General features: G+C 43.1%; 1 protein-coding gene across 10 annotated transcripts in view; it reads right to left on the bottom strand.

Annotated features, from left to right (window-relative positions):
* Positions 1 to 15: 15 nt before the first annotated feature.
* Positions 16 to 13,647, bottom strand: part of RASAL2 (RAS protein activator like 2) — a 265,824-nt gene continuing 252,192 nt past the window's right edge. For 5 of the 10 annotated variants that reach the window (XM_033092539.1, XM_033092534.1, XM_033092536.1 and 2 more), the window contains 4 exons: positions 12,209 to 12,411; positions 10,910 to 10,997; positions 7,943 to 7,973; positions 16 to 5,584 (listed from right to left, as the gene is read on the bottom strand). In XM_033092539.1, the coding sequence (XP_032948430.1) occupies positions 5,442 to 5,584; positions 7,943 to 7,973; positions 10,910 to 10,997; positions 12,209 to 12,411 (465 nt within the window). In that variant the 3' untranslated portion in view covers positions 16 to 5,441. The remainder of the gene's footprint in view (positions 5,585 to 7,942; positions 7,974 to 10,909; positions 10,998 to 12,208; positions 12,412 to 13,647) is intronic. The other 5 variants (XM_033092540.1, XM_033092541.1, XM_033092535.1 and 2 more) reach the window with 2 other exon arrangements.

The raw sequence follows: 13,647 nt of genomic DNA, 5'->3' as shown, positions 1-13,647 counted from the left end.
TTTGTAGTCTTTGTAGGATTATCGATAAAAGACCTCAAACATTATCTATATCTGTACATGTACAAGAACCATCAAAAATTATTCACAGAACAAAAATAAATCTTCTTTAGAACAAACCCAGGTAATGAAATGCAGATATGGATCTCACATATGGAACAATCTAAGTGCTACCAGCACAAAAATATGGCTTTAAAAATAAAATAAAATCTTGGGTTTTGTTTTTCTAAGGTGTATTTTTCTCTTTCTTGAAATCAAAAATAAATTATTTAGAGCTTCCCTTGTAACATAGTCATGTGTGTTAACACCCGTTTATTAAGGCCCTGGAGATGAAACACAAACGCGAATTTAGAAGGTCAAGTCCTCACAGGTGTGATTCAGGTGAGTGTTCTGCTGTCTGCTTGAGTTACCTGTAATATAACTAGAAATACCGAAGCACCAGTCAAAAGTTGACCTTTACTGTTTAGTTCAACTTTCGTACAGGTTAGTGGTCATTGAATCAATTAGTATTTAACCTTTTGGTGAACTGGGAATTGAAATTTTCCCTTGGGAGTTTAGAAATGACATAAATATGATATTTATACATAGATATTTGTAACCCCACACAGATGATAGAGACCCCTAAAACACAGCTTTTGTGGAAATCTCTCTACAACAACAGATAAGTCTGTAAGTCCCAAACTAAACAATTTCCTAGGGAAAAACGAGGGCATTTGAATAAAAAAATAAGAACTGAGTAGGAAATGAAAATGCATGCTGAAATTTGGGCAAAAACCACCATTTTGCTTTCCTTGGGCAGCGGGCCACATTTGCCGAGTCCTGCCGGGCTGGTTACTCAGTCACCTGAGGATTAACTGATCAGGAACCAAAACTACGTCTTTCTGGATCCTCCTGTCAGATCAGTGAGATTCACCTTTCTTTCTATGAGTCCCCAAGGTATCAATAATGATATCTAGAGTTCTTGAGCTAACATCAAACCAAATCAATTTCAAGTTACTTTAACTTATATATATTTACATATAACACATATGGTACATTTTAAAGAAAAGAGAACCACTGTCATAAAATCTTAACAAATGAGAGCTACAAATCTAAAAACCCAAGAAAGTTTGGGGATCACTGCTCTATAAGATGGATTGACATTCAGAAAAAGGAAGCCCTAGGAGTTGTGTGTTTTGTGTGAGGGTGCACGTGTTACGGAGAGAACTGCCTTTCCATATACCTATGTACTCTTAAGAGCAGGCCCAGGCTATAAATCCCCATTTCCTTGAACTTTTGGGCTGCTGAGAAGTCTGCTGTGCAGTGTCCCCCTTTGGCTCATGTTATCTTCCTCAGGTTCTTTCACTCCTCATAAGATATTTATTCTATCTCATGCAAATTTCATCACTTTTGTCTTTCCTAAACTCAAGAGCTTTGTAACTAGGTGGTGACAAGAGAATGTTTCTAGAACTAATAATCACTCAAACACGAAAAGAGATTGTATTTAAAAATTCAACACGCCAATACATCTTGATTTTAAAAAACGAGTCAAATATGAATAGGTCTTTTCAATGGAAGTATTGATAAAAACAAAGTATCCCAAATTCTTGGCCCCCAGCTAGGGGTGGGAAGACGACTATGTACTGCTGGGGCAAGCGGGAGATTTCACCACTAGACTTAAAAAGAGAATGGGAAGGAAGAAGAAAGCCCTTTTAATTTTCCAGTCGGTAGGAGAAGTTGGCCTCCAAAGACGTGGCTGAAAAATGCTGTAAAGCTGTGGCATGGGCTCAGGAGCTGCTGAGTGAGGCCCAGTGACAAGTCTAGTCTGGTGTCAAGCCTGGGGTTCGGGGTCACATGGGACTTACGTAATCCTGAAGAGGGTTCCTCCCCCAAGTTCAGTCCCACAACCAGTCTTCTCAGGAACTCCATACTGGAGATAACTAGAACTAAACGTACGTGGAAGACAAAAGAAACACTACTGCAAACTCACTTGATGGCAATTGTCTTGCTCTGGGACTTCCAGAAAAGAACTGCTCCCAATCCTCTGAGGGCAGTGTGAGAGTCAGGGGTCGACAGACCTACAGACCCGTGAACAAAGGCCACAGTGAAAAGCTTTACTTCTAAAGTCAAGCTAATTCTCAAGGGCATACAGCAGCATAGACAGAAAATCCTACTTTTTCTTACACTGTCCAATGCCATTGCAGGGAAAGGCGGCAGTGGACCAGAGAAAGCTAATTCTGATCAACCTGATGCCAAGTGAAAAAGCAAAAAGCTCTTGCAGCACGATCACCTCATCTCATCACATTTTCCTTATCCACAGACTGCCCTGGATGAGAGAGCCTGGAACACAGCACGTGCTCAGGTGTGTGTTACAGCTACCTGGTTGTAACCTCCCCTCTCTCAGGGCTTGTACTGCACAGAGTCAGGGAATATGAGGACCCAATGGAAACGTAACTCTTTTTGCTGTTTCAGCCCAGACAGCTCAGTGTACCAGTGACATCAAAGGGACTAGGAAGCCCTTTTCCTAAATCCTACCAACACCGTCCTTATTGATGGCAAGTCCGGTTGTCAGGTAGACAAGCACCTTAGCAAGCGCTTGCCCTGAATTCCCAAGTCCACTCAACCCAGGTCTGTGCTGAGCCCCACAGTGTGGTGATGTGTTGGGTGGAGGAGGTATAAGACACAGCCACCTGTATTCACCCGCTTCTCCAACCACGTCCCTCCTCCCAGCAGAACAGAGGTTTGTACCTAGTTGGACTGAAGAAAAGCCAATTAAGCAACACCTCCATAAAAATGATCGCCTGTTGCTGCCTTCTTCCATACTTAAACAAACCAACCTCAGAAAACTATTTGGATGGAAATAGGCTCAAAGGATAATCTAAAATGTAACATCTCGCAACAACTCTGAACTTCTAGCTTATTTCTAACTTCATTATTATTATTATTTTTCACTCTCTTCATTCAAGGTTACTTGATAACAGAGGGCTGCATAATCTATGTAAACATTTGGGGCATTTAATCTTCCAAGGTAGGCAGCTCTAAGGAGCCCACATGCCAACAGGATATATTGCATCCGTCAAAAACACATTGGATGTTTTGTGTCTCCCCCACAGGCAGGTAAGTTTATCAGCCCTCTGTAATCCATAGCCAACACGTGAGAGCTTCCAAACGTCAGTGCAAGACTTCAGCCACATTACATACTCAAGGCCGCTGAAACTGACAATTCTTTTACCAGGTTGTCTGTGGCACAATTCAAGGCTTTACAAAGAATGAATTAGACCTGGCTAGAGCTGAGACTAGCCACAAACAGGAACAGAGCTATGTTTACATTTCCCTTGTCAACAACGGGCAGTACTTCAGCATTGGTAATGGGTTTTTTTTCCTTTTAAAATAAGTGATTTTGACCAAAGTGTGCCCTCAGCTTGGAGGCAGAGATAAGAATTTGTAAAATAACTACCAAGGGTCAAGAAAACACACAAGTGCCCGAACATGTGGCCAAGAAGTCTGCAGATCACATCAGCATAATTGTCAGCCCCTATTTCATGTCTGAGTGGCAGACACGGGGAGTGTTATGAAGGCAAATGTTTTAAAAGGTCGTGGGTTGGGAGGCCATGGTGATGTTGCTAAGACGCAAGGTCCCACCTGAGAGAAGGCAGAATGCACGCTGGGGTTCGGTGGAAAGGGATGGTTGGTGTCACTGTCTGGGCTTCACTCAAAAGAGGACACACAGACACATGTTCTCTTGTTCCCTTCCAAATATCATTATGTAGAAACACCCCTCTCCTTTTTCAAAATTTCCTTAAAGTTTTCAATTTAAAATAAACATCATTAACGTACTTGAGAAATGTTTTTTTTTCAATATAAACAACTGCCTAGATCTTGCTTCAAGAGATCCGAAACCCTTTGAATGTTGTATCTGACAGCACAGAAGGCATGAACGTTTCCTATTTGTGCAGTTGTATGTACACGTGTGTGAATAGGTATTATATATATTTGTATATATAATGTCTAAAATGTAACAGTCCATACTTCTGATAACTGAGTTTGCATTCAAGATGACAGTTCACATCTTTGGAAAAAAGAAAATAAATTAGCTCCATGACTTTTTCTGTCCTACAGTCAAGCCAAAGATGACAAATCTACTAAGAGCCTGGGAATAACAACTGGAATGTGCTATCTCCATACTTTTCGTTTTCTTTTTCTCACAAGAGTATTCATCACTTTTAAGAGAGTGATGCTTCGGATTTGAGTTTCCTTTCCAAATTTTACTTAGAAGATTAGAGAAAGAAGCTATTTAAAAGTTAAAGATTGAGATAAAAGTACCCTGCCCAGAGATATGCTAGTTCAATGAATAAAATCTTGATCCCAAATAAAAATTGTAACTTACAAATAGAAATTTTTTTTAAAATAGGAAATATTCAGAGATTTCTGCTATGGGATGGTTAGCCCTTTTCTGTACAGAAGAAAGGGTGTTTGTTTTGGAAGATTTATGAACAGCATATTTGAATGATCTCTCCAGGGGAGAGTAAACCCTGTTGGTGATGCTGTTTCCATCACGGGGGAGAAAGGACAGTGGGTTTGTGAAGGGGAAGATGGTATGTAGAGACTCAAATATTTATAGTTTTGTAAACTCTAAAGAGGAAAAAGAACACCCTTTATTACACCTGGGGTAAATAAAAAGCCCCTATTCAAAATGGAAAATTCCCATCTGCGGTAGACAGAAGGAAATAAACACAGCCAGGAGTTCAATAGAAATCACTCCGGAAGTCCAGCTGTGATGCAAGAGCTCTTATCTGTGTCCTCTGAAATGGGGTACCCCAAAGCGGATGAGCTGTCCATCCAGAACCAGTCTTGGTTGGTCAATGGGATCAAATATCTTGTTTGGATCTTAGTATTTGCATGTGGTCCTAAAGGGAAAGGGGGCTGGAGTGGGGTGTTTTAACTGGCAGGTGAATCCCTGAAAAATCCGTTCTGACAATGGCCTATTGCACGCCGTGCGCGTCTACCAGACAGACAGACACTTGATCTCCATCTATTGAACCCCTGGGCTCACTTCTCACTCACACACAGTTCCTACCTTCCTCCTCTAACAACTGCAGTGCTTTCAACAAGAGGAAAACAATAATAAAAATAGCAATAATTAAAAAGTTAATCTACATTATTAACTTCCTTTTGGTATATTACAGTGGTGTTTTCTGTACATGGCCCAGAACTAAGTTCCCTATGTACATAGAGACATGGGGGGAAGCCTCGACCTCGGACGTCTTAGCCTCATGCCCTGAAAGACAAGATTCCTTCCTTCATTCGAGAGTTGCCCGCCACACTGCTGTTCTCAAGCAGCGACATCCTGTAAACCTGGCCAGGTTGGATGAAGGGCTGGGGACAGGAGAGCGGGGACGTTTCCTTCTGTCTCCTCCCACAGTCTGTCTAGTCACAAAGCCCGTCAGCAGCTGCTGTTTTTGAATTCACCATTCTCCGTGATGGACAGCTTGGTGGGGTTGGTGGGAGAGACGCCATTGCGGGCCTGCGTGCTGTAACGTTCCTTCACCTGCGTCAGCGCGCCCATCAGTCTGGTGTTGGCCAAATCCAGGGACACGATCCGTTTTTCCTACAACACACCAATCACGGCTTTATTCGGGCCACATGCAGGAAGTCACACCACGGTACTCTCTTTACTGAATGACTATCCCGATGCTTTCTATCAAACAGCGGTACGCACGATGCTTCCCACACAAATGGAACGTCTCTGCCTCTTTCTGCGCACTCATCAGGCCCAGCTTCTCGAGCCCAGTGGGTCTGGGTTTATTTTCTCTCTCTTTTTGCCTTTCAGCATAGCGGGATTTGTGATTAATAATCCCTTGGGATACTAGGACATCACGTAAAAATGACACCATGTGTTACTTCAGGTTACGGCAACACAGGTGTCAACAGGGGCCTGACGGTATTAAGTGCTCTTGGTCAAAATTAAAACATGGAAATTAGGTGGCAAAGAAAGAAGCACCAGAGGTTTCATTTCACAGAGGAGGAGTGTAAGTGGTCTGTGGGTTCTTAGGCCCCAAACAGGGCACAGCAGTCACATTTGCAGTTCAAAATTAAAAATAATACATGGTGGCAGTTTCTAGTCACCAACAAAGTGAGGATGCGACAGCAAGAGGGGGAAGCAGCCAAAAGCTCAGGCCAAGGAGTCACTTGAATATGGGGAGGGAGATGTGGCCGAAGGGGGATGCCATAAACGTTACACATGAAAACACACAGAGAACACAAGCTCCTCGACTCATTCCAGCTCAGAGTTACTCCAAGAAAGCTACCCAATAAGGAGACTGCTTTCATTTTGTTTCGAGTCTCTGGGGAAAAAAAATGCTTTAGAACCAGTATTTTGGAACCAAAGGTTGTTGAACACACATGGAAAAAAAAAACAAAAGGGAAAAAGGGCCAAAAAAAGGCAATCTCAAGGAAAGTAGGCTCATCTAAATTAAAAAAAAAAAAATCCCATAAAAAAATTATCAGTCTCACGAAGATTAGGAGAGAAACCCTAATCCTAGTTTGAGCAGCTAGGTAAATCATTTCAGAACCTTTCCAACATGAAGTCGTCACTTTTCAGTAGATAAGTTAACACAGAGAAGGACCGACTTTACCTACACCCATGAAATTAAAAAGAAAATAAAACATGAGGAATAACCGCCAAAGCCAAAAGGAGCTTCCCTACCCTGGGAGTTTTTGCATTCACCTGGGGAAAAGTATGGTAAGATGAGTCATGCGACGGTTCAGAGAGGACCTATGAGGGCAGAGTTGGACGCTGTTCCTTGCTGTTAGAGGACTGCTCTCTGGGGCTGTGTGCAGCCCACTCTGCTGGGAAATGAGCTGTCAGGAGGATGCAGGGGGAAGACCACTGCCCTGGGGGAGAATTTAGGTAAAAGCATATATAACAGCAGTATCAACTGACACATCCCTTTAATCTTCAACTTGGGTTGGGGCGGGGGGATGTGTATGGCAGCAGGGCTGGTGGTCATAGTTTCAAAGTATGAAAAATAAAACAAAACAAAAAACTAACTCAAGCTTCTTACTATCATTAAAAAAAAAAAATTCCTTTCCCTAATGGAGAACTCAGCTGGTAAGATACCCCAAATCAGCATTATTAATTAACCACTAATCTAGTGTAGGACGCTTTTGGCTTTGGGAAGGTAAGTACCTCATTGTAAGGATAGGCAAAACTCAAAGAAAGACAGATTTACAAGGCGTTTAAAAATAATAATAATTGAAAAAATTATAGCCAGTGGAGTTTACTGGGATTATAAGTATAGATTTTCCAAGCCAGTAGGTAAGGACTGGTCAGCGGTTACCAGAAAACAAGGGGTGGGAGCCAAATCTGATGTTTCCCCCTATGGTTAGGAAAGATCTCTAAACAGAAAAACTGGCAATTTCTTGAAATAATGAAAAAAGAAAAGATATTTCCGTATTAGGATAAATTATAAGGCCCCAATACTAAGGAATGCAGGATTCTCCAGGTTTATACAAAAAAACAACAAAAAAAGGCATTCATGAAAAATTATTTGATTCTTAAAGGGTCAAAAAGAAGGCTAAGAGTGATTGTATTATTTAATGACTACCAGAATAACAGCTGAAGACAAGCACCCTTCCCCCCACCGCCATCCAACAGTTGAAAGTTTCCGAGTGGAGAAACTCCCTTTTGTAATTCCCCTCACTGCCAATCTCTCAAAATAAAACAAAAAGTAAAAGGGAAAAAAAAATCAAATAGGGACTTTTGAAATTCAAGTTCAGTCGGCAAAAGATGCTCTGTCTGACATTTCCATTCTGCCTGGATTGAAAGGCAAAGCCATGGAGTCCCTCCCTGCCTGACAGGAAGGAGATCAAGTGCGGGGAGTGAAGGAGCTGGAATGGGTAGGAGGCCAGTGCGCCGGGCCAGGGCTGGGAGCTGCTCGGCTAGAGAACGACAGGGTTTACTTGCCTGTTTGAATAATCTCATCTCCATTTATGACCTGTAATTTAACACAGCGGAGATATCACTTGCAACAGTAACTAGGCAGCTGCTTGCTTCTCAGAGGAGGAAGCCCTTCTCTGTTCTCCATCTGAGTCACAGGGAGAGATCCTGGGCGGGGGGCGGTGAAAGGTGGCACAGTCCCTGGTCTGATGTTTAAGAAACGGTCCCTTAGTACCATCACCAGGACCCCCATGGCTGTGCTACAAGGTCCGGGACCCTCTCCGTTTCAGTTAGAAAGCAGCTGACTCGGGCTGGGCCTTGCAGCATGAACTGACTCGAGGGGACAGGGAGGCTGCATTCAGGGACAAGTCTCTCCTGTGGGGACACGAGGCTGCCGAGAGAGATGAAAACCAGTTCACTGGGCATCTGGCCTTTAGTGTTTTAGGAAATGCTGGGCTCAACTCTAGTATAAAGAAAGCCGTATTCATTTCAGAAATACATATTTTTTTTTACTAGTAGTGGCACCAAGGCAGATGTCAGGGACATAAAAGTATGGGATACCTTGCTGGGAAGCTTTCACCCCCAAACATCTCATTCTATTAAATGTTTCCAGTTGGGCTGCTCTGCTCCATCAAACACTTAAGACGTAAGATTTATCCTTACAAAGGAAAGGATCTCATATAAAAAGTCATCCATTACAAAGGGTGTCAAAGGGTGTTCATGGTCTTTTACTACAATAAGAATTTAATGTATCAGTAAGACAACAGCTGGAATTGGAAACCGTTTTTTTTTTTTTTTATTGGCTTTTAGTGTGCTGTGCGTGGTGCAGTGGTTTTCAAAATGTGGTCTAGTGGATTTTCCACTATTCTCTAAGGATCCACAGTGGGCCACTGGTAGAAAATTTATCATATAATAACGCCTATTTTGGAATTAGTGATCGATTACATTTAGCCAACCTCAGTGTGATCTGATCTATTATTTGAGAGTGGTCAGTAGGAGCAGCTGGAAATTTATGTATAGAAGGTGCCCCTGGTTTCATCAAAATAGTCCACAGAACCAAACCGTTTGAAAACCACTGCTCTGAGGTATGGATGCAAAATATCACCTAGTTAAGCCAGGTGACAAGTCTGACACTGACTGATACCTTAAGGGTACGTTTTTCCTGAGCAGTGACAGCTCCTAATTAGATCCTTAGAGAAGATCCTTATGTTCCAGAGCGTTTGAGCCCTGATAAATCCCATCCCCTCTCCTGCTTTCACCTTCTTGCCTATGATTCCTGCTTCACCCCCAGTCATCTTGCCCTAGATGTCAAAATAGGGGTGGGGTAGAAATCTTCAGACGCTAAGGATGAGGCTGTCTTGACAGACAACTGGGAAAAGGAAAACAGTGTGTACAGAGCCATGACGCCAACCCAAGCTCCCTCTGCTTAAGACTGACACTGTTTTAGACCAGCTGAAATGGGCTACTTTATTATTTTATTAAATGGTCTGTTTTATCTCATTAGAACCAAGATCTCTCCTGGTGTGGTTAATAGAACCCCCCCTCCCCCGCTGTGTATTGCCATATTGAAAATCCCAGAGTGAAAACTTACTAATATTAGGTTTCCTGACTAACTTGCCCTCTTTATTCAAGTTGTTTCTCTTAAGCCTCTGGGATAACTTTTTAAAGTATGGATGGTGAGATAGCGTTGTCTCTGGTACTCTGTCCTCCCCCACCCTGGGGACAGCTAGAAAGGCTTTTAAAAAAGGACCGAGTAAGAGCATGACAACAGAAATTTCTTCTGATTCTTAGCATGTCTAAATATCCAGAAACTATGGAGTTCAAAAGTCCAAAATATGCTGGGGAGCTATGTTGCTGAGAGAGCATCACACCTCATACCTGACACCAAGTCTAGTGTGTTTGGAGGAGTATGAGGCCCAGGAAGCATTCTCCCCATGGCTGTGCTTTCAGCATCATTCCTACTTCCTTTGAAATGTAAACTCCATCCCAGGAAACGAGACTGGAGGTAGTAAGTGCATGTTTTCAGAACAATGGGGGCTCTAACACAGGCTGAGTACTGGCTGGTGTCCAGAGAGGGAATTGAACACGAAGTGCTTGCTCCCATTTTTATTTCAGAGCTTGAGGACATGACATGGTACTTGAGGGTGAGAGATGCAAACCTGACTGGGTTCTCCTCAGAGAGGTGACACATGCAGTGGCTAGACCAGCCACTGTCAAAACCACACCTGCCTTTTGTTATTTGTTTCACTCTAAGAAATATGACCATATTGTTTTGCACTGAGAAAATGAAAAGGAATCAGAAACATTGTCTGCCTACTGGATTTGGCTCTGATCACTGATGTTCCCTGTGAGGTGCTCTTGGCAGCCATCACACGATTAGTGTCACAGGTATGAGCTACAGTGAGGAGAGGCCCATGCTCTGATCTCATCAACCAAAGGAGGCCGTCTAAGCACAGCCAACAAAGAAGGGCAGCCAAGCGAATTACAAGCATCAGTGCAGAACCCTAAACCAAAAGAATACGAAGGAAGGGTACCTTCTCCAACCTCGTCTTCTCCCTGCAGTGCCACTACTGTCTGGGGCTAGATGGCACGGTGGACGTGACTGACAAGACCGTGATCACAGCCAAGCAATGATCAGTGCAGGTCACAAGCAGACACATGCAGTGTGTTTTTCACAGCTGTCCCCTTAGAGAATGCCATACTTTCCATAAGGAAAGAAGTAAACCCCATCATGCACTAACTAGGCTGAGAATGTGTCAGGCAACTGCACTAAGCACGCTAAGACTTTGCTGCGTCAACAGGCTTGTCATCAGTAAAAGAAAGGAAAAGTCACAGGTCACATAGAAACTCTGTAAATCTTCAAAAGGTAATGCCGAGAACTGTCCAGTGAGCCATTTTCCAGTACATGCCTTGGCATTTGCAAAGGGGTGGCAAGTCAGGAAATAACAGTTATTATACACGAGTGCCTTCTAACTAGATTCTGAGGCTGCTTACCTGTGCATCAATTATTTTCTGCTTCGCATCAATAACTGCTTGCATCTCAGCATGATCCTTCTTCAATTCCTCTTCCACAGCCATTAGCCTAGATTGTGGCAGAAAGGACACGTCAACATCTTCCACGAGAGGGCTAGTTAATGTAGAGGACAAGAAATCCCACACTCATCATGGTTCAATAGTTCCACTCCTTCTCAGTAAGAGCCCGGCAACCGTGTTTTCTTCTCTCTTACCTTGGAAGACACCCAAGGTCGAGTCCTCTGTGACTGGACCCCGCACATTTGCTCATCCCCTCGGGGACAGTATTCCCTAGTGATTTCCTCCCTCTCCTCTATCAGACCAACTCGTTTCATCTTAACATATCAAACCAGTCAACGAAAACAACAACAACCTTCTCTTAGTCTCAGGTTACTCTGTGACAGCTGTCCTGTCTCTTCCCTTATATAGCCAAGTCTCCTCCCAGAGCGCTCTACACTTAGCAGGTCTAGTTTCTTTCGCAGCCACCATTGACATGTTACCCCACTGGTATTTAAACTCTGTCAAACTGATCTTGGGAAGACTCCATACGGCTAATACAACAGACCTGTCTGTCTTCAATTTACTTGACCGTCCACAGCTTTTGACAAGATTGAAGCACGGTGGGTATAAGCATGTCTCGAGCTTGAAGGCATGGCTTCAAGCCCTGCTTGCGCCACTAAGCGACTCTGGACAAGTGACTTAATCAATCTGTTTCCTGTTTGTTTGTAAAATTAGAATAATAATGCCTCCTTCAGACATTGGCATTAAACAAACTATTAACAAATTAAACAAATTATTACTTGTAAAGTACTTAGACAGGTGCCTGGACCATAGTAAGTGCTATGCAAGAGTTTGGTAAAATTGACCCCTTCTTTAGTCTCCCGACATCTCTGGCACTCTCTCGGTTCTCTGGCCCTCACGATATCCAACGAAACGCCCTTCCATGTCTTAGGACTCGTGAAAAACTAAGTTAGTCTTGGACATGGAATAGTTAGGTTTTTTAAAACCCAATTCTCCTCAAAGACCTCTCGAGTGAGTCACTGGGTTTTCATTTTTTCTAATTGTTAGAGTGAAAGGAAGACTACCTCTGTCTTCAAAGGAAGAGCACTAAGGTCTCAGATTTAGACAATTTTAAGAGATACAGTCAGTCACCACACTTGCCCTACGTACCGCAGAGGGTGTGCAGAGTTGAAAATGGCTGTGCTGCTGTTCCTTCAGGGCTCCTTGGATGTCTTCCCCAGTTGGTCCCCCTAACCAGCCCGCCCACCAGGGGGCCCTGACCTGCTGATGATGCTTTTCATCTGGCTGTCCTTCTCCTCCTGCTGCCGGCGCAGCCTCTCCTCACTGTCCTCCAGCCGCGCCTTGTACTCCAGCAGCAGCTTTTGCATCTGCTGCTCCTGCACCAGCAGCCGGCGTTCATATTCCTCCAGCCGCCGGCTGGACACGCGCAGGCGCTCCTTCAGCTTGCTGATTTCTTGTTCATACTGGAACAGAGAAGGATGGGCACAAAGACAGGGAGAGAAAGACGAGTCACACCGGTTTCAGAAGTGAGTGATTTTGTTTTTATGAAGGAAACGCTAGATGCTGCCTGAGCTGCCTCCATGTGCTGCTCACGTTCTTTAAAATTACCAACAAGCATAAATGGCAAAGGAGCTTTGCCCTCTTCCTAAAATTTCATTTTTAATGTTAACTTGGCATTCTAAATCTATATATTTATGTGTCTCTCTCTGCATGAAACTACCAGCTGCTGCAAGCCATATCCAATCTGTGAGGGTATAAAATGGGAGCAAGAAAAAAAAAAGATCAAGCACCGGGAAGCCTGAAAACTCACTTCAACGAGCCAAAAGCCAGTTGCCTACAAGGAGAAAGATTCTGTACTATCGCCTGTACGGTGGGATCCCCACATAACTTGGCTAATCAGACTGCCATTCCTTCACTCTACTAGAATCAGCCCTTTAGAGAATAAGCAACATTTCTATAATGTTAAGCTACTAGATCAATAAATAGAATTTCATGGCGGAGTAGACTATCGCTGCTTTCTCCTCAACCATAAAAGCATAAAATATTCAGGTCACAAGCACGAAGCAAAAGGCTGACGTGTTCTCCAGGACTGGTGAACACTGCTTCATGGCTCACTGTCAGGATGGGGTTCATCTGCCCAATTTGGTCCTGCTTGTTGGAACGCAGACGCCTGTTTTATCACTAAAGCTTTATATAAATTTACAGAAGCTAAAGCTTTATATACAATCAATTCTCACTGAAGCTTTAAAATTCAATTGGTTACATGGCCCTTTCTTGTACTGAAGTAGCTGTGGTTGGGGTTTGAGTATACTGGAATGTCAAATTTCTAGGTGAGGTGAGAGGCATAAGCTTTCTTGTTGATGGCCTACTTAAATTCATTACTAATTAGTGATAAATCTGTGCGGTGCTTTGTAAAATGTACTCTATTGTCACATAATATCCCATTTACTTGACAATCAGACGATTAGCTTCTGCTTATCCACCATCATGGTTCTAAACTATGCTTGTTAATCCAGAGGTCAAAGGTGACAATTTTTCAGACAGTTCAAAGGGTAGACTGCGTCAATAAGCCGTTTAGGATCATGCTGATAAGTAAGCAGAAGCTAGTTGTCTGGTTGTTAGTTAAATAAGACAATGCCACACACGATCTCAAGCTTCTTGCTTGATAACTGTTTTCCATGTCAACTTTTCTTTAAAAA

This window comes from Rhinolophus ferrumequinum, chromosome 22, assembly GCF_004115265.2.
Source record: "Rhinolophus ferrumequinum isolate MPI-CBG mRhiFer1 chromosome 22, mRhiFer1_v1.p, whole genome shotgun sequence".
Taxonomy (NCBI): Eukaryota; Metazoa; Chordata; class Mammalia; order Chiroptera; family Rhinolophidae; genus Rhinolophus; species Rhinolophus ferrumequinum.
Note: the sequence above shows the minus strand (reverse complement) of the source record. Positions and strands in the feature narration are given on the sequence as shown.